The sequence below is a fragment of the Plecotus auritus genome, assembly GCF_963455305.1.
Source record: "Plecotus auritus genome assembly, chromosome: 5".
Lineage (NCBI taxonomy): Eukaryota > Metazoa > Chordata > Mammalia > Chiroptera > Vespertilionidae > Plecotus > Plecotus auritus.
In genome coordinates, this window is record NC_137776.1 from 104,871,819 (window position 1) to 104,897,330 (window position 25,512).

The 25,512-nt window shown below is 56.6% G+C and overlaps 1 protein-coding gene across 1 annotated transcript in view; it reads left to right on the forward strand.

Moving 5' to 3' along the window:
* Positions 1 to 25,512, forward strand: part of ROR2 (receptor tyrosine kinase like orphan receptor 2) — a 205,185-nt gene that overhangs the window by 154,821 nt on the left and 24,852 nt on the right. The window contains exons 2-4 of the mRNA XM_080669171.1: positions 10,553 to 10,630; positions 23,996 to 24,283; positions 25,270 to 25,300. Coding sequence (XP_080525297.1) covers positions 10,553 to 10,630; positions 23,996 to 24,283; positions 25,270 to 25,300 — 397 coding nt within the window. The remainder of the gene's footprint in view (positions 1 to 10,552; positions 10,631 to 23,995; positions 24,284 to 25,269; positions 25,301 to 25,512) is intronic.

Here is a 25,512-nt window from a genome sequence, read left to right on the forward strand (position 1 = left end):
GCTGGCTGCCTGCAGTCCTTGCTCTTGGGTGGATGAGTTTTTTGTTTGTTCTGTGGCTCCAGTTCATTCTCCGAGGTCGGAAATGGTGGGTTTCCGCCATCCTGTCTGTGCCGCTGTAGAGGGAGCAGGCTTCCCTGGCCTCTGCCAGCAATGTGCCGGGCACTGTGCAGTGTGCGCCTGCGATTCCTGGGCGTGCAGGTGGGGTGCCTAGCAGGATGCAGGCAGGGACACCTGCTGGGAAGTGTTTGTCACAGGTGGGGCATTTTAGGGTTGAGTGGCACGTGGTACAGTTTTAAAGCTGCAGAAGTTTCTTTTTACCCTTTGGGAGTGGTGAACACACGTCTGCCCGGTGAGAAGGGCTGTCGTCCGGGAGACTGGACACGGGCCTGGGGCGTGGAGGAACCTCACCTGAGAGCAGCCGAGCTGGCCTAGCCTCCTGTGTGTGGAGGAGTCGGGCCTGCAGCAGGTCCCGGGGAGCAGGGTTGTCACTTGGGGCCTGACCCGCGACGCCCTTGTCTGCCTCTCAGAAGAGGAGCCGCGGGAGGCAGCGAGGCCTTGGTGTGGTGGTAGGAGCAGGTAGGAGCCCTGCCTGTTGTTCAGACTGAGCTGGCGCTCAGGATGCAGGCGGGACGGGACACTGCTGGGCTGGCGTGCTCCTCACCTGGCCGTGGGGGCCTCGGACGTGCGAGTTCCAGGGGCCACACGCAGCACCACCAGAGCCGCCATCCTGGACCCCCTCTTCTGCTGTGAGGGGTATCCAGAGCTCAGGAAAGGAAGTATGAGGGACGGCAGCCTGGGGGCCATCCAGGCAGAGGGGAGAGGGGCGGCAGCTGTTGCCCAGGTGTGAGGCCAGGTGAGGAGGGTGTGCCTGTGTGTGGACAGTGGAAGTGCTAGAAGTGTTGAGCACAGGATTGTTACTGGCCAGGGGACCTGGCCCAGGTGGGTCTGCCTAGGGCTGGCCAGTAGTATGTGGGAAAGATTTCACAAACGAGTCCAGGTAACTGTGAGGGAACATTTATTAAAGCTGGGACAGTAAAACAAGAAAGGACTTAGCATAGAAGCAGCAACAGGAGAGCCAGGCTGGGCTGCCTTAGGTGCCTGGGAAGGCAGAGAAAAGGGGGGCTTGGGAGCAAGTTCAGAGGTGAGCCTGGGACGAGCTACCAATGGTGGCAAGCCTCATGGGGTCCTTTAGGATTTAGGAGGTGCATGCCTGTGGGGGAAGGAGAGGGGGCAGGGAATTTTGGGGGCTGCTCCTAGAGGAGACAATCTGGGTCCTTTGTCTCACAGGGGGAACCTTAGGGGAGGTCTCAGGGGACGGTTCCAGCAGAATATTCATCAGCTTTCCAGGTGGGCTCCTCCAGGGCCGTGGTCTCCCCGATTGGTCAGTGCCAGGGCCGGGGGTTGTCAGTCATTGCAGCTGGTCCTGGTGTCGCCCACCTGGTTTTGCTGCTTTTCTGGGCCTGGAGCTGAAATACAACTGAAGCCTAGATGTTACCTGTGGGGAGGGGACCTTGAGTATCTGCTGTAAATCGCTGTCAGTGTGTTCAGCTCTCTGCCTCAGTTTCCCTATTCCACCTGTCCTGGCTCACTGGCCTGTCTCAGGAGCATTCATTCATTCATTCATTCACCAAACTGGCCAAACTACCAGGTGCTCCAGGTGCTGGGGATAGAACAGTGAAGGGCACAGACCTGCTCCCAGAAGAGGAGACAGAACAACAAACAAGTCCTTGGCCAGGCTGTGCACTGTGTGAGGGAGGTGTTCGCACGGCCGGGAAGTCAGGGCGGCCATGCTCAGGAAGGAGTGTTGCTGGAGAGACGGAAGCAGGAGACGTGCAGTTGGCTGCGAGCTGGGGCATCGCCAGGCCAGGCCGGCAGCCCCTTCTCCATCCTGGCCGGCTCCCCAGAGGTCAGCAGGCCGGGCTAGCTGCCTCAGATGTCTGCTGCTTTGGAGTCTGATGTTAGGGAGGCCATACAACACAGGCGTTTTGTGTCTGGTTCTCTCTGCTTTTGGACTCACACCTGCCGTCTGTCCCAGCGACAGTGTTTGAAGCCTCTCAGAGGCTTACTGTGGCTGCTGCCTGGCGGAGCCCAGACCCCAGTGCATCGTGGAGTAGAGCACAGGGCGGGTTGGATGTGGGGGTGAGGGTGAGGAAAGGGTGAGGAAAGGCTGCAGCCAGGGAGGCAGCCACGCGGGGCTGCAGTGGGGAGCCAGGTGTCCCCACGAGTGGCATGGGCTGTGTCTGGCAGATGGATGAGTGGGGACGTGAGCAGGTCCTCGGATTTCTGAGTGATCCGGCTGGCCGGGTGCATGTGGGAGTAGTGGCCATGTGGCTGTGCCATGTGAAGCCTGGCCATCGAGGGGGCAGGTACAGAAACCAAGGGAACGCTTTGCAGACCAGCTCCGGCACATCAGCATTCCCGGGGCTGAGGAGACACTCTGGGGAGACTCGCAGAGTGAAGGGTGGGGAGGCGATGTGCGTAAAAGGAGAAGCACTGTGAAGTGCTGACAGTGTCGTTACCAAAAATGGTCGGCAGACGGCTCCCACCCCGACCCGGCTCCCCAGGCCTGCCGGCTCCCCAGGGGTGTGGGCGCTGGGGGGCAGGACTACAGGTGCTGTGAGGAAGGCATGCTGGCCTGGAGGACAGGCCTGACCCGGTGCCATCGCTGCTGCTGGCCGCTTTGGGGAGGTGGGGCTCGAGTGTCCCATGACGCCTCTTTTCAGGAAGCCATGGGGGCCATCCTCAGGAGGAGGGGTCGGGTGCTGGAGTCCTTAGCAGGGTGCTGGCGGATCTGCCGGGTCCAAATCCCGCCTGTTCTTTCCCACCGAGACTTCCTGGTCTTTGTCAGTCTAACCACCTGGTGCAAAAGTTGCTTACAAATCAGCATTAATTATAAAGAAGCTTTGAGATAAATAACCCTGCCTGTCATGGGGTGAACTGTGTCTCCCAAAATAGACCTGTGTGGTCTGAGCCCCAGTGCCTCCTGGTGGGGCCTTATTTGGAGAGAGTGTCTCTACAGAGTGATTAGCACTGAGTCACGGGTCTCCTTCAATGTGGCTGGTGTCCTTATAAGAGGAGTTAGACACAGACACCAGAGGCCGGGCCACGTGGGGACACAGAAGGCCTCCCCGCCATCTCGGCGCAGCCTGGACCTGCCGCCTCAGGGCCCAGGCCGCAGCCTGTGGCTGCAGCAGCCGCAGATTCACACAGAAACTGCTTTCAAAGACCAGGCACACCTTTGCTTAGAGTGGCCATTTACCCCGATTGTTTCCACAACACCAAGGTCATCACTGCTGACAAATCCGCTTTCTAACAGGCCAAGGGGGCCCCTCGGACTGAGAGCACTGTGGACCTCGGCCGCCCCACCCCCTTCCACCCCCCCACACCCCCTCCCACACCCCACCTCCTCCCACACCCCACCCCCCCCCACATCCCACCCCCTCCCACACCCCACCCCTTCCTACACCCCACCTCCTCCCACACCCTACCCCCTCCTACCCCCTCCCACCCTCTCCTACACCCCACCCCCTCCCACCCTCTCCCACACCCCACCCCTTCCTACACCCCACCTCCTCCCACACCCCACCCCCTCCCACACCCCACCCCTTCCTACACCCCACCTCCTCCCACACCCCACCCCCTCCCACACCCCACCTCCTCCCATACCCCACCCCCTCCCACCCCCTCCCACACCCCACCCCTTCCTATACTCCACCTCCTCCCACACCCCACCCCCTCTCACACCCCACCTCCTCCCACACCCCCTCCCGGTCAGTGCTGCTGCGAGCTTTACAGCTCTTCCCTACGCAAATAGAAGGAACTTCATCTTACCGTGGGCAGTGCAAAGTTTAAATCTTCTAACAGGGCTGGCTATTCCTTAAAGATGTCCTTTCCTTCTTACCTTTAATGAAAACCCTTCCAGAGGTTCAAGGCCAATGGGAATAACTGATGCTCAGGGGTCTCCATGGCACCAGTGGGGCCTGGAGCACTCACATAGCATTTTGCTGGCTTTCTCTCTGCGGTTTTTTGGGCACGTCCGAGAAAGCAGCCCCAGAGCGTGAGTCACTCATGAGGGGCTGGGCCTCGCCTTCCCAACCACCTCTGTGTGTGTGGGGGTGCCCCCTCCGCTCTGCAGGGTCTGCCCGCAGCTGCAGGGGGTGTAGTGCTGGCAAAGGGGGGTCGTGGACAGCCTCGCTCTCCCTTCCGCCAAGTTATCACATGGCCCTGAGGCTGGGCCTCCGCTGGACGGAGGCTGAGGAGAGGGAGGGAGGTTGAAGGCAGCACTGGGGGGACTCAGGCCTGAGCACAGGCTCTTGTGGGTTTGATCGTTTCGCTGCAGACGTGGAATCCAAGCGCAGGGGAACTTGGCGAGTGACAGGCCTCCCTGGGTCCCCAGGGTGTCGGACTTCCCTGCACGTTTCCAGAGCAGAGTCGGCCAACCCTTCGAGGACTGCGGAACCAGAGGCCAACGTTGCCTCCACTCAGAGTTAGAAATAATGCAATGACAAGTTGTAGGCTGTTAAGACTACTACCGATTCGGTCCGGCAACTCACCTGGAAGGCTGTGTGGTTTTCTAGCTGGCAATTAAGACGCATGGTGTAGTGTTTTCATAAGCACGTTCCCAAAAACATTGTCGCCTCCTTACAGCTGACATGCTTTCTGGGGCCCAGTTCCCAGGCTGAGAGCCTCACTGTGGGGGCTTTCCTGTGCCCCTTCCAGCGGTCAGTGTTTCCCTCAGCACTGCTTCTCCAGCTCCTGCTGGTTTTGATTTGACTCTTGTTCAGCCCAGTGCTTGCTCTGGAGCGCGAGACCGTTTCCCGTGGGGTGGGCTGTTTCCCGTGGGGTGGGGTGCTGCCTGAGGTCTCCCTGCCGCCCGGCTGCCGTCTGTTCTTGCCCTGACACTGCTGTTCCTCTCCCGTCCTGGAAATTCCACCTTTAGAAGGACAAACACACGCGGGGCCAGGCACTGGGGAGTGGGACACCCTCACTGATTCAATGGAAACTGCTTTGAAGCTGTTCAAATATGCCAGAGATGCATCTCATTAAATCGCAGGTGTCCTGATTCACATCAACAAGGAGGGACTGGTGGATGAATAGTCCGAACAACAAAACATTTTAAAGAGAAACACAAGTCAAAGACACCGTGGACTCAAACCCAAGGGCATGGCTGGACGTCATTAGTGCACTTGCTCCCCAGTGTCTCAGCTCTTCACGAGAGAGCTGGTGTTTCCCTCCGGAGGGAGCCTGGAGGCCAGAGCAGGCCGCTGCCCTTGCAATTAGTCACCTCATTGTCCCACCGTCAGGCCCACTAGAGGCCGCTGTTGGGAGCCATGCTGGAGGGGTTGTTAGGATCAGCGTGTTCTTGGGGGCCTGTGCGGAGCCTGGCTGCTCCCTGGGCTCCTCTCCCCAGGTGCTCTGTAGCCCCCCTGGCTCGCCCCTGTGTACAGGGCGGTGGCAGGTGCTGCCACGGAGATGCCCTCACTTCCAGGGTGAGAGCTGATATCCCCACGCCATGAAAACCAACGTTCCATTCCGCTCAAAGCCCAGCTCTCTCCGAGTTTCTGTGTATGCGACGGCGCGCTGGAGGGTCCCCTGGCTGCGGTCCCGGAGTCCGCTCTGGCGAGGGACCTGGGCTGCCTCCGAGGCTACGGGGGGAGGAGGAGGGGGTGTGAGGCGGGGGTGTGGGGACGGGCTCTTCACGGCAGCGTGTCTCTGCCCGGGACCCTCGGTCAGGGCTGGCGCCGTGTGATCGGGTATGTAATGGCTCTCAGTGAACTGACTTAGAATAGTGCTAGCTTTATAGGAAGTGGCAAGCACACCAGAGGATGCCCGCACCCCTGCCATGCGTGTGCCCTGATGTTAGACCTACGTTAGTTGGTAGCCGAGGGCCCCTCACTGAGGTGCACGCTGTCTCCTTAGACCTGACCCATCCTTTCTGTCCCAGGGCACACCAGCTCGCCACCGCGGTGTGACTTACATAGTCGACTGGACCTCTGTGCAACCAGGCAAACTCAATGCTTGCTCCTTGTGAAGTGTTCCCCTTTCTTTAAGTGTCACAGAACTGACAAGGAGCTGATACCCCCTCTTTTGATTGCTGCCCCAAAGGCTTGAGCTTCCCAGTGGCTTTACTTTGTCCTCCTGTGGGTTCATGGTGGAACCCACCCGTCCCGGGGAGAAAAGGCAGGCGCGTGTCATGGATGGCACGTGTCACGGACGGCAGGAGCACGCCTTTCAGGCTTTACCAACATGAAAGGCGTGTGGTCTGTTCCCAGTCGACCCTGTCTGTAGGAACAGAGCGTTTGGTCCCCAGGTGGTGGACACACGGGTCTGCTCAGACCCCTCCCTCTAGTTGTCCCTGCATCCGTCCGCCTGGGGCTCAGAACAGCACCGGTGGGACAGTGCACTCAGGCCGAGCCCTTGGACCCCCTGGGCTGGCTCAGCCGGGTCGCAGTGGATGCTTGCAGGCCTGGGTGGAGAAGGTGTGCAGAGGCCCTTGGCCAGCCCAGGGCGGGCAGCGAAGTGTGGTAGTTGGGAAGAAAGTGGATGACACCGGCCCCAGTGCTGCTGCAACCCTTCCCTAACCCTCCACGCCCCAAGTCCAGCCCTCCCCCCCTCCCCACCAAGTTCTCTCTCCCACACCCTTTAGCATCTCATTCTTCCTCCACACCCTGTGCTGCCTGGCAGCCGCCCCTGCTGCGGGGGCACCGAGCAGGCCTCCTTTGTCACCCAGGAAAGCCTGCTTCTCCCTAGACTTCGTTTTATATTATTTGTTGCTAATGCCAACATGAAATTTTAAAATCTAATAATAAAATTGATGTTTGTTCAAAAGGCTCCATATCATAGGATTTCATCTACATAAAATGTCCACGGCAGATACATCTGTAGAGATAGAGAGCAGGTTAGCTGTTGCAGGCCTGCAGGAGGCGGGATGAGGCAAGGTTTCTTTCGAGGGTGAGGAAACCTTCCAGAGCACATAGTGGAGGAGGTTGCACAGCCTTGTGGACACACTAGCAGCCACTGGCTTATGGACTTTGAAATGGCGAGTTTTATGGTATGTGAATTATGTCATTTAAAATTTGATGCTTGTTCATTGTAGAGACGTTTAAGAATAAAATAAAAGAAGGGATTTAAATCACCCCCATAATTTTCCAGATAACTAATAGTGGCATTGGATGTATTGGCAGTTTTTGCTGTTGTCTTGTGTTTATTTTTCCTTTGGGTTTTGTTCCTAACCTTTCTGTTAGGGCCAGGAGCAGCCTGCTGGAATCTGTGGGACCCTGACCTCCCTTGTCCTGTCCCCCAGGTTCACACCCCGGTATGTTCTGCTCCCAGCCTTCAGGAGGCGCATGTCTTTTTTAAAAAATATATATATATATATTTATTGATTTCAGAGAGGAAGGGAGAGGGAGAGATAGAAACATCAATGATGAGAGAGAGTCATTGATTGGCTGCCTCCTGCATGACCCACACTGGAATCGAGCCCAGGTATGTGCCCTCACTGTGAATCGAACCATGACCTCCTGGTTCATAGGTCGATGCTCAACCACTGAGCCATGCTGGCCGGGCAGGAGGTGCATGTCTTGAATGAGGGCAACCATTTTGTGTCTAAATTTTGTAGAGTAGGAGAATGACACAATTCAGAACACAAGTGGTGTCCTTATTTCTCAGTTAGGAAGCAGCAGCAGGGCCTGGTTTTGTTGAAACCTCCCTGGCGATGGGACATCCTGGATTTATTCGCATGTTTGACTTGCAGAGGAAGTGCCCGGGGCCTTGTCCTTACGCTTTCACACCTTGGTCCCAACTTGGGGAGGTTGGGGGCACGGGCTCTGGAATCAGCCTAGTGGAACTTTATCTGCTTTTCCAAGTATATAGAGGACATTGTTTTACTCAAATTCACCCTGATTCTACCCAGGATAATGCTCGGGGCTCAAAGAAATGGAAAATCCAACATCTGTACTGACTAGCACAACCTATTCAAAGAGAATCTTCACATTCTTAATGCCATGGGTGACTTTGCACGCCAGGGGGTGGGGGTGACCCCTGGCTTCTCGCACAAGGAGTGTGGTTGTCCCGCCCCAACTCCGTGCGTGTATAAATATGTACGCTTCCAACTGAACGCTGCCCTGGAAGATGGGGAATCTTTTCCACGTGGAATTGGGCTAATGGTGCTTATTTTTCTTCAGGGTGTATATTTATTTCACTGTTTCACACCATTTGTCAATTTCTAAGCAGTTAATAATTTTTGTGCCTCTTTCAGATGTGTGTATATAGTACAAGTGTGTGTGATTTCCTGTGGTCTCTCTACATTTAAACAGTGCTGAGTGATGGCATGTGTGACATGCCAATTTTAAACTCCAAACCCAAACTGAAGCCTTTGATTCTTTAGCAAAAACTCGTGGACGGCCTTGCACAGGGCTGCCTGCCTCTGCTCTGTGGCAGCGGCTCTGTCCAGGCCCCTGCGGGGCCATTGGCCTCCTGAGGAGGTACCCCTGCGTCTGCAGCCCCGCCAGACCCGGGAGCAGGCCGCGGTGCCACAGGGGAGCCGTGCCATTTGGGGCAATTTCAGAGACTAAAGATGTCCCTTCTGAATGGCTAATCAGGATCATTTTGTGGAAGATGGTATGGCAGAGTGGCATCCGGCATGTGGACAGTTTGGACTGGAAGTAGTAGTGACAAGGAGCTCCCCAAAGGGATGTGAAAGCCATGGGGCCCTTGGAACAGTGTCCCTGTGGCTGCTGGGAGGCGAGTGGCAGAGGCGCTGCAGGCCTGTGGCCGCGGCTTCTCCTGTGGGTGCCCTGTGACTGCGGAGCCTGCAGTGTGGGAGGTCGACCAGACCCCTGAGCTCGCAGGGTAGGGCAGCCACAGCTGATTGAGCTGAACCGCTGATTGGAAGAACTTACTGCCTGATTGCATCGAAACCCACTTGTGCTTCCTTTTTACATCTCAAGCTGCTTCGAGCAAGGTCTTCTCGTAAGAGGGGTTTGAAATGTCTGGGTCATCTGTTCTGTTTCTCTTGTAGGAGAGACAAGTGGGGTGACCTAATATTGAATTATAAACTTTAAAAATTGTGATAAGTACACATAACATAAAATTTACCATTTTAACCATTTTTTAAGAAAAATTGATTTGAGCCCAGCCAGTGTGGCCCAGTGGTTGAGCGTTGACCTATGAACCAGAAGGTCATGGTTCTATTCCCGGTCAGGGCATATGCCCAGGTTGCGGGCTCCATCTCCAGTAGGGGGTGTGCAGGAGGCAGCCGGTCCATGTTTCTCTCTTGTGGTTGATGTTTCTATCTCTCTCACCTCTCCCTTCCTCTCTGAAATCAACAACAAAAATTAAAAACTCGACTTGAGAGAGAAAAACATGGATGTGAGAGAGAAACATCGGTCAGCCACCTCCCACCTCCCACACGTGCCCAGACGGGATCGAACCTGTGAGATGACACGCCAACCAGCCGAGTCTCACACTCCAGGGCCCATTTTCACCCTTTTTAAGTGTACAGTTCAGTGGCATTAAATACATTCACACTGTTGTGCAACCATCACCATCACCCATTTCCACAGCTTTTCATCTTGCAAAACTGAAACTGCCCCTTAAGCACTAGCCCCTCCGCCTCCCAGCCCCTCACCCACCCTTCCACTTCCTTTCTGCGTGAGCTTGACTTCTTTAGATTCCTCATGGAAGTGAAACCATATTGTCCTTTTGAGCTGGTTACCCCCAGCACCGTGTCCTGGGTGCACCATGTGGTGGCAGGTGCCAGCATTGCCTCCTTTCTGAGCTGTAGAGTAGTCCACGGTGTGCATGTCCGGATCTTCTACAGGCTCGATGCATAACCTCGGTCCCTCTGGGAGCTGTTCTGTCAGAATCACCCCTGACTTCACATCCTCCCAACCCCCAGGGTAGGGGCCCAGTCAAAGCCCACTCCCCAGTAAAAGTCTAAAAGTAGAAGCGAAAGAGAAAGGGACTGGGTTGGAATAAAGAGTAGGGTCAATGGGAGGCCCACATGGTTTCTAGGCTGTCATTCACACTTGACCACCCTTCCTCCCATATTTGGGGACAGACCCAAGTCTTCCTGCTGCATTTCCAGTGGAGCAGACCAGCTCTGCTTTTGCCCGCGGTGTCTGTGAGGGAGGGGGGTGCCGCCACTCTCACACAGGCTCTGGGGGTGGGGGTAAAGGTTGCAGTAACGATGAGTACTCCTCCCTTGCAGTCGTGGGCAGATCTGTCCTTGGCCACTGGCAGCAGACGGGCCTGGGGGCCAGGAGGGGTGAGCTGGTGAAGAAATGCTTCAGTTCTGACTGTACAGACTGCTAGGGCCTGGGTCTGGGGGCGACCTGCTGACTCTAGCCCCCAGTGATTGACTTCTCGCCTCCCACGCTGCTCCGTCCGCTTGGATCAGCGAAAGGCCCACATCTCCGGTTGCATCCAATCCGCCCCACAGAAGCCCCTGGGCAGCGCCACGGCCTCTCCCTCCAGGTGCTCTGTGACCAGGGAGCGGTTTGCGAGAGGGTGTCTGCTCTGCACTAACCCTGTACTCTGCTCTCTTGCACAGGGGATTCGGAGGCGCCTGACCCCAACGACCCTTCCGGACACCTGGATGGACACGGCAGCCCTGTTCCAACCCCGAAAGGTAACCTGGGAGGTGCTCTTGCATGCAGGCCTGGGGCAGTGCTTCCAGAGTGGCCTGCCATTTTTACTCAAGGCTTGCTGCCAGCACTGATGGCCGGGTGCCCCGGGGGTGGCAGTGCCCATGGGGGGCATGGTGGCACGCCCACCTCCATAGCTTTTGCCATAAACTATACACTGTGGGGGCTGGTGGTGGGGGCAGGGTTAGGTGGGTAACCACTGCAGAGAGGGAGGGCCATAGGGCTGGTGGACTCCTGGCTTGGCCACTGTGTCTCCTGCTGACAGGTGGCCGTCCATCTCCTGGGGTTACTCTTGATGTGACTGTCCAGAGTGGAGGGCATCTCTACCGGACACTGCTCTTCCCCCGGGTCAGCCGGAGCCTCTTCCCCCAGGTCAGCGGAGCTGTTCTTTGTCTTGTGGATGCTGCCTTCCCTGAGGTTTCGGCCTCCCTGCTCACCTGGCGCGCTCTATAGGCATCTTAGACTTACAGAGTTGGCAGAACGTATTTCCTGCGACTTTTCTTTCTTCATCCACAGTCACCATGTCACCTTAGGTCACGGCCTCCGTTGGCTTGGCTGCCATAACCGAACCCGCACGTGGTGGCTCAGCCAAGGGGAGGGGTCCTCACAGTTCTGGAGGCTGAATGTCCTCCAGAGGGCACTGTGCCCCTCTTCCTGTGAGGACACTACGCCCACACGGGCCCCACCCTCAGGACCTCATCTAATCCTAGTCACTCCCCAAAGGCCTGCCTCCAACATTTGAATTTTGGGGGACACAATGTAGTTTATGACAGTTAGCTATCAGAACAGTCACTTTATCTCTGTTTGACCTTGTGATTTGAAGCCCAGAATCCATCATCGCTTCATAGCCCTCTTCACTGAAGGGCCTGTGCTCTCTTAGGGCCTGTGCCTGAGGCCAGGTTGTCTGGGGAGCGAGCAGAGGTGGCTCGTCTCAGCCAAGGTATCCAGAGGGTGCCTCTGCTACAAGGGCTGCAGGTGTCGGTCACCCGGGGTGCTGCACTCCCTGCACCCTGGGTGCCTTGTGGCGAGCGTGCCGTTTGCTTGGAGGTCAGTTGTTCAAGTTGAGGGTGGCTGAGGCTCCGTGATGAGGTTCCCTGTCATGTATTGAGTGTCCTCAGGACAGGAGTGGCCCCCTCCCTTCCCTTCCCAGTCGTCTCGGGGTCATCGTGACCTCGCTCGCTCGCAGGCAACCTGGCTGCTTTTGGGAGGCGTCTGTCAGGGCAGAGACGTGTCCCCAGGGAGCCAAGGCCGAGCTCTGGAGCCTGTGTGGGACACTGGGCCTTGGGAAGTGTTCTTAGGAAGAGAGGTCATTTTTGATGCTTAGGTTCTGGAGCTATTTCTCAGAGTCTGACGAAGCCGCAGTTCAGGTCAGATAGCCCTTGCCCGTCTGCTGACCTACTGCCCCATCTGTGCTGGGCCCTGTGCGGCCCAGCTTCTCGTGATGGAGGCATGGGTGGGCTGTTCCTGGGGGAGGGGCTGGGAGCTGGGGTCCTGGGAAACTGTCAAGGCCTGCAATTAGGGATTTTGGGGAGAAGCCCAAGGAAGGGATGAGGTCGCTGAGTGTAAGAAAAGGGGGGTGCATCTTGGTGTGAGGACAGGAGGTTGCATGGAGGTGACATTTGCTAAGAGATGATGGGAGGGGGTGTGTCCAAGGCCAGTGCAGGGACCCTGCCAGGCCCTGAGGCCACGAGGACTCAGTGCCTCGGGCAGCTGAGTGAGGTGGGGTCATGGGCTGGATTGGCTGAGGTCCCAGTGGCCTGCAGGGGCTAAGCCTGTGTGGCCCAGTACTGCGGCCATCAGCCACGCACGCAAACTAAATGAGGTGAAGAACCCAGTTCCTCGGTCCTACCGGCTGCATTTTAAGTGCCCGGTGGCCCCACGCGGCTGAGATAATGGTGATGGCAGCCCAGACCTAGAACATTCCATTGTCACAGAGAGGTCTGCCAGGCAGCTCTGGGAGAGCACACACAGCTCCTCAGATGGCAGGAGAGAATTCCGCCTCCCCAGCCCTCACTGCATGCAAGGGTCCTGGTGGGATGTGGGCCCCCCCCTCGCCCCGTGGAAGGGTCCTGGCGGGATGTGGCAGGCCTAGTTTACACTCTGAAGCCGCAGGCGGCACTGGGGGAAGTGGCGGAGAAGTGGAGGAGCAGGCAGGAAGGAGTGGGCTGGGTGGAGAAAGTGGACAGACGTCAGTGAAGGGCTAAGATCCCTTCTGTAGCCTCTCGCATCCCCTTGGGAGAGCTTGCTGCCCCCAGAGTGTGGGCCTGCCTGTGCACCTGGGCTGGGCAGAGGCAGGGTCAGGGAGGAGCCAGGAGTGGGTGGGAGCTCCGCCGGCCACCACATTTCCTACCCGGAGAGTCACAGCTGGATGGAAGAGCATGCTGATGGGGCACAAGGACTGGACTGGGGTCATCGTGACCTCGATCGCTAGCAGGCAACCTGGCTGCTTGTGGGAGGCGTCTGTCAGGGCAGAGACGTGTCCCCATGGAGCCAAGGCTGAGCTCGGGAGCCTGTGTGGGACGCTGGGCCTTGGGAAGTGTTCTTAGGAAGAGAGGTCATTTTTGATGCTTATGTTCTCACCTGCTCTCAGTTGCAAGCATCGCTCAGTCAGAGCCGTGCTCAGGAGCTCCTGGCCACCTTTTGGATAGCTGAGCAGTGCTGTTCTCTGCTTGTCAGGACTCGGCTCCTCCTGTTTGGCTGGCCCGCATGTGGCCAGGCAGTTCTGCCGGGGCTTCCAGGCAGAGTTTGGGAGCCTGGACTTGGCCACCGCACAGAAACATCAAGCAGAGGCTGCGGCCAAGAGGCTGTGTGTATCCCGGATAACTTCATTGTAACTGATGAGGTGCCGTAGGAACAGATGATAAAATTGGTTTCATTATACGTTGTTTCACCTAAAGCTGCAGAAGTTATCCCAACGTTAGTGAGGACGTCCTGTACCAGAGGAAGCCGAGAGTCTGAGCTGGCCTTGCCCTGTGGGCAGCCTAGGGCAGCGCAGCATGGCAAGGGCAGCGGTCTGAGCTGGGGTGGCCGGAAAACAGACCTGGACTGGATGGTGGCCCGCCCTCCTGTGTGGCAAGGGCACCGCTCGGGCCCACGTCCCCCCAGCCGTTGGAGGGATGAGAGGCCGGGGCAGCGCTCGCCCAGAGGCAGTGGTTGGCCGCTGCCACTTGTCCTTGCATTTGTGATCTGTGCCTGTATGCCCGTCATCTTCCAGGCATGGCTGCCTCAGCAGCCCCGGAGCCCCCAGGGCCCATGCTTCCCGGGCACCCAGTTCTCTGGTTCTTTGGGAGCCTCCTCCTAGGGTCCCGCCTCCTCTGCACCCCCAATGACAGAGGGACTGCTGGCGGTACCAGGCGCTGACCACTGCGCTTTCCTGCTGACAGAGCGGCTGGGAGGGAGCTGGCGGCACATCTGGCTTACATCATAGATTAAAGTGATGCCAGCCGAATGGATGGCACGAGCCGCTGCTTCCTCCAGTGCCGTTGCCGGCCAGGCCTCTGTGAAGCGCAGGCGTCGAGGGTGCTACCTGCTGAGCAGATCGGGGGCGAGGGACTGGGGCCCAGTGGAAGGAGCATTTGTGCTCAGATGCCCTGCGCCAGGATTGAGCACCTGGCGCGTGTGTGTGGGTGGCACTGAGAGAGACCTGAGCCTATCTCGGAGGGCGCGGGCGCAGCAGACGTGTGATGCCGAGCTGCGGGGTTTGCTTGGAGTGTCCGCACCATGGCGTGGCACCGTCGGCTCTGGGTCCGGTGCTGTGCTAATGGGAGCCGCTAGGCACTTAGCAGCAGTTTTGTGTTCCTTGTTACATTAGATACATTATTTTATTGTTATTACAAAAGCATACATTTGGCCTGGAAACCATTTACTGTTCCAATGCATATGCCCCCACCCCGGGTTCTGTAGAAGCAGCACTGGCATGTTCGTGGAAGTGGGCCGTTGTGGAGAGGCCGCGGGGGTGCTCTCCGCCCGCAGCCTGCACATGCCTGCACGCTGACCCTCATGCTGACTGGAGGGAGGGCCGCCGTCCCCTGGAGGAGGGTGGCTGCAGCTCCAGGTGACCTCAGAGCATCTGAATGGACAGAGAAAGCAGCAGCCGCAGAGGTCACTGTGTTGGTATGGAAACGAAGCCTGTTCTCTGTCTCCTGGGAGCAGGTTCCCCGTTCATGTAGGATGGAAGGATCGATTAGCATACGTGTTGGGTGCATATGTGGTTTATTATGGAAGTGTGTGTGGGGGGGGTGGGGGAAGGGGAAATAGAGAGGGGGGAGAGATTGTTTCCTAGAGTTTGTATAGATGAGGGTCTCCGTGGCTGATGGGGTAAAACTGAGACCAGCACCCTAACTGCAGACACGGCATTAGTTCTGTGATGAGAATGTGGCCCGGCCAAGCTGGAGCCTGGCCCTGCGTCCCTCAGCTGCGTGTCCCCTGCTGTGGTGCAGCTGGCAGAGCGTGCAGAGGCCCCAAGCCTTCCCCACCTCCTGGGCCAGGGCTCCCGTGGGTCCGCTCTGGCTCTGTCACTCTGAGGGGAAGTTAGCCCCGACCTGCTGGCTGCTGGCTGCGGGTTCGCAGGCCCTTGGGCTTTCCGAGGTGGACAGAGGGAACGGTGCTAGGAGAAAGCGTCAACCCACGGGTTGATTTCAAAGCATGCCCAACACTGTGGTCGCGGCCAGGGCCTGCACAGCACGTGGGAGAGTGGGGCTGCACCTGCTGGGCCCACCGCCTGGCCCTCCTCTCTAGCTCATCTTCCCAAGTGCCCCCTCTCCCCACAGGTAGCTTCTGCTACCAAAGCCACAGCTGGGACAAGCGTCATGGCATCTGGCAGCCACTGCTGTCGCTGCTGAAGTGACTCAAGGCAGGGGTTCTTCCTTCTCAGCTCGTGGTGCTGCCACGGCCTATTCACTCTATTCACGTTGCTTGTCTTATGGCAGCTATGGGTGGGGGTGGGGGGAGGGTGCGAGGGCGAGGCTGTGAGTGTCATCCTGAGCCTGGGCAGTCTCCTTCCCTGCCTCAGTTTCTGCCAGAGCACAGCCCCGCAGACCCAGTGTCCCAAGGCTGGGAGCCCACGCCTAGGGCTGCTCCCCTGTAGCTCCTGAGGAGCTGCCCCAGCCTCTCCCTATTGCTGGCCACCCCTGCCGCCTGGCTGGGCGAGCACCCCTCCCCTCTGTCTTGTCACCTGCCTCTTCTCTGTGTGCCTGGGCACACATGTCCTTCCTACAGGACATTGGAGCAGGGCCCCCATATGACTTCATTTTAACATGATGGCATCTGCAATGACCCTGCTTCCAAACACAATCCCGTTCACAGGTTCCAGGACCAGAACTGCACCCAGCGCACTGCTGGCTCGCCCAGCACCCTCCCCACACGCAGGCATGCTCGGTACGTCTTTCCACCTCAGGGCGTGCGGTTCGCCATTTCTCATTCCTCTGATCCCGTTCTTGGTCTCATACCCTCTCCTCCTGCCCCTGTTGCTCTCCTGTAAGTAGTGTCCTCTCCTTTTTGTGACTGGCCCTGTGCAGCCACCAGACTGCTGCAGGAGCCTGCCACACCCAGGGTGGGTTGACCTGAACGTGCCCCCAGGGAGAGCAGCTCTGTGGCCTCCTGTAGCTCAGGGTCTCCAGTCACCGCCCTTCCAGGCGGGTTGTGTGTTTCGCTGCCCACTGATTAGATTAAAACCCGGGGCCCTTGCTTGCCTTCTTGGATAAGGCTTCCGTAACCCCTCAGACCTCACACACTGAGTAACCTGACCAGCTGGCGAGTGAGCAGGCCGTCAGCGGATGAAGAGTCACTAGGCGTGACCTGCCAGGAGGCAGGAGTGGTCCCTGGGCAGGGCCTCCGTCCCCCCTGCTCCGGTGTTTCTCTGTCCAGGACTCCTCCACTGCCTGGGGTGAACAGCAAGTGGCCTGGCGGCAGAGGCAGAGCTCAGCAGCTGCAGTTCTTGCCCATCCTCTGCTGGGAGGAAGGGATCCACTGGGTGATTAAAGGGGAGACTTTGCTCTCTCTGACCCCATGGAGTGCTGGCTGCACCCACAGAGGCCGGTTCTCAGTCACTAGGCCTGGCTCCTCTGGGCTGCTCGGTCATGTCTGCAGGTCGGGGGCCGCATGCAGAGGTCGGGGGCTGCATGCAGAGGTCGGGGGCTGCGTGCAGGCAGCCTGTGGGAGCGAGGGGAGAGCTTAGCGGGGCTCAGCACCCCCTCACAGGTGCACACGAGGGAAAGGAAGCCGTGTGGTTAGTGCTAGCTGCGAATTAACCAGGGAGCGAGCAGGGGCTTCCAGCCTCAGAGAGCTTGCCTTCTAGCTCTCGTTCTGGCCTGTAGTGAATGAATGGCGGTCACAAGTGTTGGCCACAGGACTCGGCCTCCCTCCCACTTAAATGACATGCCAGTGCTCAGTCAGACATGAGTCCAAGGTCTCAGTGCTTCGGTGAACTCTCGAGAGAGAGGGAGGCTGCCTGGAGCCAGGAACGGGAGGGAACCAAATGTGCCAGGCTGGGTACCAGGGCAGGAAGCACTGAGGGGCTCCCACTCGCTGGCAGCCTCGGAGACCCGCCCAGTTACCCAGGGAAAGCTCTCCGGGAGGCAAAGGGCTGGGCTCGGCAGGTGTCACGTAGGTTGAGGAGGGCTGCCCAGCAGTGACAGGAGTCGTCGCTGGGTGGCCCCGGGGCCGACGGGGACCCTCTGAAGGCTAGGCTCGGGTGCTGGGCCAGCTCCCAGAGGACATGCTCCCTCGGGAGGCCCCAGGACCAGCACGCTCCCGAGTGAGAGGACATGAGATATACTCACGGCCCTGATCCCCTGGGAATTGGATGCATTACATCTCCTTCAAGCAGGAGAAGGAGAGGTTGGGACAAAAGTCAAGGTTGGTTTTAGGAAGATGAAGGCATTTGCATTTGTACCTCACACAAGGCCTGTGCCTGGTCAGCCTGCTGAGAGGACTCTGCTGACTCCGCTGCATCAGAGCCCTGGGTTTGAACATCAAGCCGGAGGGGACTCCAGGGGGTCACAGAGGTGCAGATGAGCCTCCACAGGAGAGGAGACAGGGGCTGCTGTCCACTCACCCCTCAGCCCAGGGAGGCGCCTCAGCCCGGCTCCTGGAGGGAAGCACAGACATTTCCCCAAGGGAACACAAACTTGGACCTGCACCTCAGGAAACCAAATGTGCATTAGCACACGCTGTGGGGGATCCAGAGCCCCAGGTTCCCAGGGGAACTCCCAGTGCCTGCCACGGGAACCTAGTCCTCGGCTCCCACAGGAAACCAGCCCCACAGGGGAACTGCAGGCACACTCGAGAGGCCCCGCCCAGGTGGTGGGTCAGCAAATGGGAACCCGGAGGATTAAAAACCAAGGGAGAAACGCAGCAGGGGGGTTGGGGAAGGAACCAGAGGCTCGTGGACAAATCACAGCTGACAAAATGAGGAACGTGGTGGATACGGAGCAGGCGGTGCACAGCTAATGATCAAAAAGGGAACGCAGAGCGGGTGAGGGGACGAGGGAGGATCCACGAGGTGCTCAGCGTGTGTGTAGAGATTTCAAGGGAGAAATCACAGGGAGGGAGAAGCAGCCTTCCTGAGGTTTTGGTAGAGAACTGCATGCTGCTGGCGGAGGCACAAATCAGACGTGGGGATTGTGGTGATGGCACCGGCCTGAGGAGGCTAAAGGGAAGCAAATTGCAGTGCCTCTGAGATGGCGGAGAGAAAGGCAGTCGGAGAGAAAGGCAGGTGGGAAAAGTGGCCCTTCCAGAAGGGGAGGTCAGCGGCCCGCAAGGCTGCGGGAAGTGCCGAAACCACAACAGCAGAGTGCTGCTGGCGGGGCGCCTGCCCAGGTGGGCGCTGCTCAAGGGTGAGAGGCACAGCATTTACACCCACACCATGTTTCAGCCTCATGCCCGCCCCAAGGAGGTGTGGGACCAGGAGAGCCAAGGGCACTGAGGAAGGGAAGCTCAAGTGGTGTTGACAAGGAAAGGACTGGTCAGCCGGTCAGCAAGTCCAAGTGGCTCTGATAGTGAAAGCCATCAATAACAATGACCATGGGAAACAGCAGCTCAAAGCTGTAACAATAGAAAATAAGAAAGAAGAATCAAGAGGCAAAATAAACACATTGAAAGCAAAACTCATCACTTAAAAACTAACCGAATCACACATGGACTCAAACTATGTTATAGTTTGTTTTTGTAAAATTCACGTGTTATATATAATCATAAACAGGATTTAAAAATTAAAAATGAAGGGTAGTGCTGGGTTAACCAAAAGTACTACGTTAATGTCAGACAAGATAGTCCTATAGACAAAAGCCTTAATGGTGCTATCAGAACCAGATGAAGTCATAAACCTGAAGTTATTGCACCCAGCAACTCAGCGTGACACAAGTCTCAGAGCTGGCTGGTAAATACAGAATCAGTTGACGTAGATCTCATTGAAACTAATAGAAAAGCATATTAAAAATTGGAACAACACAGTTGACCAGCTTCATCTTATGGAATGTCCTGGAATACAGAATGCCTGCACTGAGCCATCGGTCAAACGTGGACCATCCAGGAACGGCTGCCGCACCGGGCTCAGCAGATCTGAGTGGCACCGAGGTACCCACCGCCCAGGCTGTGCTGGCCACATTGCAGAGGAGACCTCAGACGCAGGCCATTAAACACGGCCTCGTGCCAGCAAAAGTGCAAACAGCTCACCGAACCTCGATTGGAAAATGGATAAAGAAATTGTGGTTGGTGTACAGGGGACTATTATACAATCTATAATAATAAAAGTGTAATATGCTAATTAGACCAGACATCCTTCCAGACGAAGCCAGGGCTGCGAGGGAAGACTGGGTCCCAGGTGCTTGCCCGTGGCTGGAGAGAAGCCAGGTCCTGGGTGCCAGAGGGAAGCCGGTGCCGGCAGTGAAGGGAAGGAAGGCCTACTCTTGCATGAATTTCGTGCATCAGGCCTCTAATAATTAAAATAAGTGAACTACATCAACATAGATAAATCCAAAGGTGACTGAGTGAAAAAACATAAAACAACTAGCAAAGATGTTCTTTCAGGGGAAGTTTTAAAAATATAAACTAATTCAACCATGATTGGAATAGTGTGTATTGCTCTCTGGAGAGGGAGGGAGAAGTAAGGGAAGTGGTGTTAGTTGCATTGTAGAACGTTTTATTTTTTTTTTTAAGTGTTGGAAGTCAAATATGGTGAAATGTTTGCATAAAATATTGATGTTGTGTACATGGGTACTATTATATTAATACCTGTATTTTTTGTATATTTGCAAATTGCAACATTTCAGTATTAAATTGTTAAAAAGAATTGCTATTGAACAAAACAGGCAGAAGGCCATCTGAGCGGCATGGGTTTTGAAAGTGATCGGCTATATTGTTATTTGAAGAAGATGCCGACCTTGGAAGTCCAAGACAATTACCTGAGAAGCGATTACAGCCAATAGGGTAGCTCAGTGCAGTGACAGGATAAAGGGAATTGCACGCGCCGGACAGAGGAACGGGCTCCCAGAGGCTGGCATCCTGGTCCCCGGAACCTGTGGTGTCACTTTCCCAAACGGACTTTTCAGATGGGGTTAAGCGATGGGGAAGCGGAAGATTTGAGATGGGAGACGATCCTGCATGGTCCAGGTGGGCCTAGTGTGGTCCCAGAGGTCCCGCTCAGGGTGTCAGGGGTCAGTCACTGGCTGGAGGTGAGAAGCCGAGGCTGGAGTGACGTAGGAAAGGCGGGAGCTGGGCCGGCCGTGGAGACCTCCCGGCGCCCCAAGAGGCAGCAGCCCTGCCTCCTGACCGGAGGACTCTGGCCTCCAGACTGTGAGATAAATTGGTGTCACTTTATGCTACTAAGTTTGTGCTAATTTGTTACAGCGATAAGAAGAAATTAGTACAACATGTAGATATGTAGTAGTTTTCTTCTAAGCCTTAAACCACTTATATGGAAATAGAAATAAAACCGATTCAGCCGGTAGCAAGGAAAGATGCAGAGGACCCTTAGGAAACTGCCTGAAGTGACCGTGAGCGGGGTGAGGAGGTGACCAGCCCACTGGAAGGGAGGACTGAACTAGAGAGAGACCTGCCTTCCAGGCCGCGAGGAGGCAGTCTATGAGCCACTCTGTCCACACCTGGGGTTCAGTGGGACTTCTCAGGATGATTCTAAATCGAATGTTAGAAACTAGCCCAAAAGAGTAACATTCGTCATCCCTTTTTGTTTAAATCATCACCTGAGGATATGTTTATTGATTTTAGAAAGAGAGGAAGAGAAGAAAGAGAACCTAAGGATATTTATTAATAACTAGAGGCCCAGTGCACGAAATTTGTGCATGGGTAGGGTCCCTAGGCTTGGCTGGTGATCAGGGCCAATAGGGGCCTTCCCGCTGCTGGCGGGGGCCTTCCTTTGTTCCGTGCCGCCCCCTGGTGGTCAGCACATGTCATAGCGAGCGATTGAACTCCTGGTCGAACTCCCAAGGGGACACTCTGCATATTAGCCTTTTATATATAGACTAGTGGCCCTGTGCTCGCTGCTGCTTGCCTCAGCTGGCTGCCCCACCCACTGCCGCTCATAGGTCTCCACTGCTTATAGTTTGCTGCCCCGCCCTCCTGTAGCTCTCTGCTGCTCTTAGCTCGCTGCCCACCCTCCTGTAGCTCTCTGCTGCTCTTAGCTCGCTGCCCACCCTCCTGTAGCTCTCTGCTGCTCTTAGCTCGCTGCCCACCCTCCTGTAGCTCTCTGCTGCTCTTAGCTCGCTGCCCACCCTCCTGTAGCTCTCTGCTGCTCTTAGCTCGCTGCCCACCCTCCTGTAGCTCTCTGCTGCTCTTAGCTCGCTGCCCACCCTCCTGTAGCTCTCTGCTGTTCTTAGCTCACTGCTCACCCTCCTGTAGCTCTCTGCTGCTCTTAGCTCACTGCTCACCCTCCTGTAGCTCTCTGCTGCTCTTAGCTCGCTGCTCACCCTCCTGTAGCTCTCTGCTGCTCTTAGCTCGCTGCCCCACCCTCCTGTAGCTCTCTGCTGCTCTTAGCTCGCTGCTCACCCTCCTGTAGCTCTCTGCTGCTCTTAGCTCGCTGCCCCACCCTTCTGATGATCGGTCGTTACTGTCACGGCATAAGGACCATTTGCATATTACCTCTTTATTATATAGGACTAGAGGCCCGATGCATGAAATTCGTGTAAGGGGCTCAGCCCTTGGAGCTGCAGTGGCTTGCCTCGGCCCTCGCAGCCGGCGGTGGCTTGCCTTGGCCCTCACAGCCCCGGCTTCATCCGAAAGGTCATCTGGAAGGATGTCCAGTCTAATCAGCATATTACACTTTTATTATTATAGACTAGAGGCCTGGTGCACAAAATTTGTGTACTCGGTGGGCGGGGGGGGGGGGATCTTTAGCCTGGCCTGTGCCCTCTCGCAGTCCGGGAGCCCTTAGGGGAGGGGAGCGGGCCTAAGTTGTCAGTAGGACATCCTCAGCGCTGCTGTGGAGGCGGGAGAGGCTCCTGCCAATGCCACTGCTCGCCTGCTGTGAGCCTGGCTCAGGGCTTCAGGCTGAGCAGCACTCCCCCTGTGGGAGCACACTGACCACCAGGGGGCAGATCCTGAGTTGAGCATCTGCCCCCTGGTGGTCAGTGCACATCATAGCGACCAGTCATTCCGCTGTGTGGTCAATTTGCGTATTAGCCTTTTCTTATATAGGATAATAATCATATATAATAAGCAGTGTGAATGTGTGACACCTCTCCAGACAGATACCTACCCAGTCTCCCTTGTGGAGGGAAACCGTCCTTTCAACTTGAAACCCACAGCCTCCCTCCCGCTCAGCATGAGGGGCTGTCACACCCTGTGAAATATCCCAAGAGCCCACTAGGAATGCCATCATTGTCTGTCCAGTCGAATCAGGAATAACAGAGACATGCCATCTTTCCACTTCATTTTTAAAAAAGAATTAGGGGCCAGCCAGAAATCCAGCCAAAAGATTCAGAACATGGACATGTTTTACAGTCATTTTCAGATTGAGCTGTTATCTCAGTTTTGTCTGAAGTGAGTTCATCTCCTGATGATTGATTGTCTTGTCTCTCTAATCTTGTGGGTTTTTATGTGTTACGGAATTTTAGATGTGTGTGTGTTTTGTTAATTCCTACTTGAGGATATGTTTTTATTGATTTTAGAGAGAGAGGAAGGGAGAGAGAGAGAAATAATCCATCGGTTCCTCCCATATGTGCCGGACTAGGAATCAAACCCACACCTAGGAACGTGCCCAGATCCAGAATGGACCCACGGGCCTTCAGTGTGTGGGACAACACTCCGCGCAGCTGAGCCACCGGGCAGGGCTGTGTGTGGGTTTATCTTAGGAGAGAATAATCCCCAGCCCTTGACCTACATCACACACACACCCACACACACACGTGCACATGCACATGCACGCACCCGTGTACACGTACATGCACACACACGCACGTGCGCCACCACGTATACACCCCCAAACATGCCACCCACACACCTCACCAGCCCCGCACACCCTCTCTGGCTCCTCGGGGCCTCTGTTGCTGCTGAGCTTAGAGCAGTGTTTCCAGCTGCGCCCCTCCCCCCATCTGTGATCTGGGTACTTCCCTGGAGGGTGTGAGCCCTGGACGGTTCTTCCTGCCTCTGAGTGAGCGGGGTCGGTGGCTGGAGCCAGCAGCGCACTCAGCCTGGCGTTCTGCCTCCTAGGCCGGTGGCTAGCTGCTTCCGAGGGTGTCTTCTGGTGGCAAGAGGAAGGATGGACTTTCTGAGCATGAATGTGCATCGTAAGTTAGTGAGACGAAATGTGGTTCATATCAGTGAGTTCACCTACTGCCTGGAGTGTATTTGTAACCCCAAGGCCACACTCATGCACGTCTTATCGCTCACAGACATGCAGGAGTGGAGACCTGAATCGCAGCCGCACGCGGCCCAGCGGGGGTTGGAGGAGCAGCACCGCTGTCAGCTCCCCGCTAACGAGGCCCCAGGGCCTGGAGTCCTGTGACTCCACATGCTGGTGATTTCCCTGTTTAATATGCTCAGCACTCAGTAATGGTGCTGAGTGCTGTCCTAAGAGAGAGGCTGCGAGGCCTGTGGAGAAAACCCTCGAGCCAGCCAGCTTCCTCCAGGCGGAGTGCGACGTGTGGCTCAGCAGTATGTACTAGCCAGGGCACCTCCAAGCAGAACCCCTGAAACTCCTGCGTGGTTCAGGTGGTGCGTGCTAGGGCTGCAGCTCAGTCCCAGCCGTGGCTCTGATCCCGATTCCGTGTTCTCGGCAGCATTCCAGGATGGTTTCTTCCGGGTGTGAGCCTGGGCGCGGGGCTGTGGGAGGAGGCGCGGGCTGCCGGCATGCGAAGGCCGCCCTGAGCTGGCTCCTGTGTGACTCTCCTTTGCAGGTTACTTTCTGAACTTCCTGGAGCCGGTGAACAACATCACCATCGTCCAGGGCCAGACTGCGACTCTGCACTGCAAGGTGGCCGGCCACCCGCCCCCCAGCCTGCGGTGGCTGAAGAACGACGCCCCGGTGGTGCAGGAGCCCCGGCGCGTCATCATCCGCAAGACTGAGTATGGCTCTCGGCTCCGCATCCAAGACCTGGACACGACAGACACCGGCTACTACCAGTGCGTGGCCACCAATGGCATGAAGACCATCACTGCCACCGGCGTCCTGTTTGTGCGGCTCGGTGAGTGGGGACAGTCTGGGCCTCAGCTTGCAGCGAGGGAGCTTCGCAGCCGCCCGGGGGAGAGTCACTGGCAGCCTGAACAGCACACACCCCAGCCCGGGACGTCGGTCAGTGCCGGGCCTGCACGCCCTGCCCCTCGCACTAGTGAGAACAGAGGAGGGACACGGTGGACACGCTGGACGCAGGACGTAATCCCGGGTTCGCGGGCAGGTTGTAGGCCACAGTCACCCTGCAGGAGGCCCCCACGCCGCCTGAGCCCCCACAGGCCTGGCACCTACCGGCCACAGACCCCTGGCCCGGCAAGGGTGGGGAGCCAGAGTGAAGACAGCTCTGTACTCTGTGCTGGTGCTGGGTACATGGCTGGGAGGAGTGTGTCCCCCTCACAGCCCCCTTCTGAGAAGGTCCCTGCAGTGCCCCAGCCTGTCACACAAACCTCAAGCCTCTCTGTCGCCGATTAGGAAAACGGGTCTTGTGAATCAAGGTTAGATGCGGAGAGAGAAAGAGCAAGACAGTGAAACCTACAAAAATATGTCCAAAAGCCCTGGCCAGTGTGGATCAGTGGTTAGAACGTCCGCCCTCACAAGAAAGGGTCTCGGGTTCAATTCCCGGTTAAGGGCAGGGACCTGAGTTGCAGGCTCCATCCCAGCCCTCGTGCAGGAGGCAATCAATGGCTGTGTCTCTCTCACATCGATATTTCTCTCTCTGTGTCTCTCCCCGTCCCTTCCACGCTCTCTGAAAAAAATAAATGGAAAAACTACCCTCAGGTGAGGATGAACAACAACAAAAACCACGTAAAACATGTCCAACAGAGAGCACCCTCTGGGGTGCGGTTCCCTGCTCCTGGCATAACCTCCTGGGGTCAGGGCCTGGCTGAGGCAGCTCCCACGGGCGGCCTGCGCTGCTGTGCCTTCACCGATGCTGGGTTGGAAAGAAGTTTGATTCCAAATCATGAAGCATTAATAACATGCCCTTTTTTTTCTTTTTAGGTCCCACACACAGCCCAAATCATAATTTCCAGTAAGTATCTGTTTTCCTCAAACCATTCTCATTCTCTGAGGGTTCCGTTATGTAAGAATCCAGGTTTAAATCCAGCAAGCACATGTTTTTGCTGAATTTGCTGGAAGTTGGCTGGACTTCACTAGAGGATGGCAATGCTGTGGGCTGGAAAATGATGGCCTGTTCCAGTTGGTGTTAGGAAAAATGTCAACAGATATTGCCAGTTCCTTTCA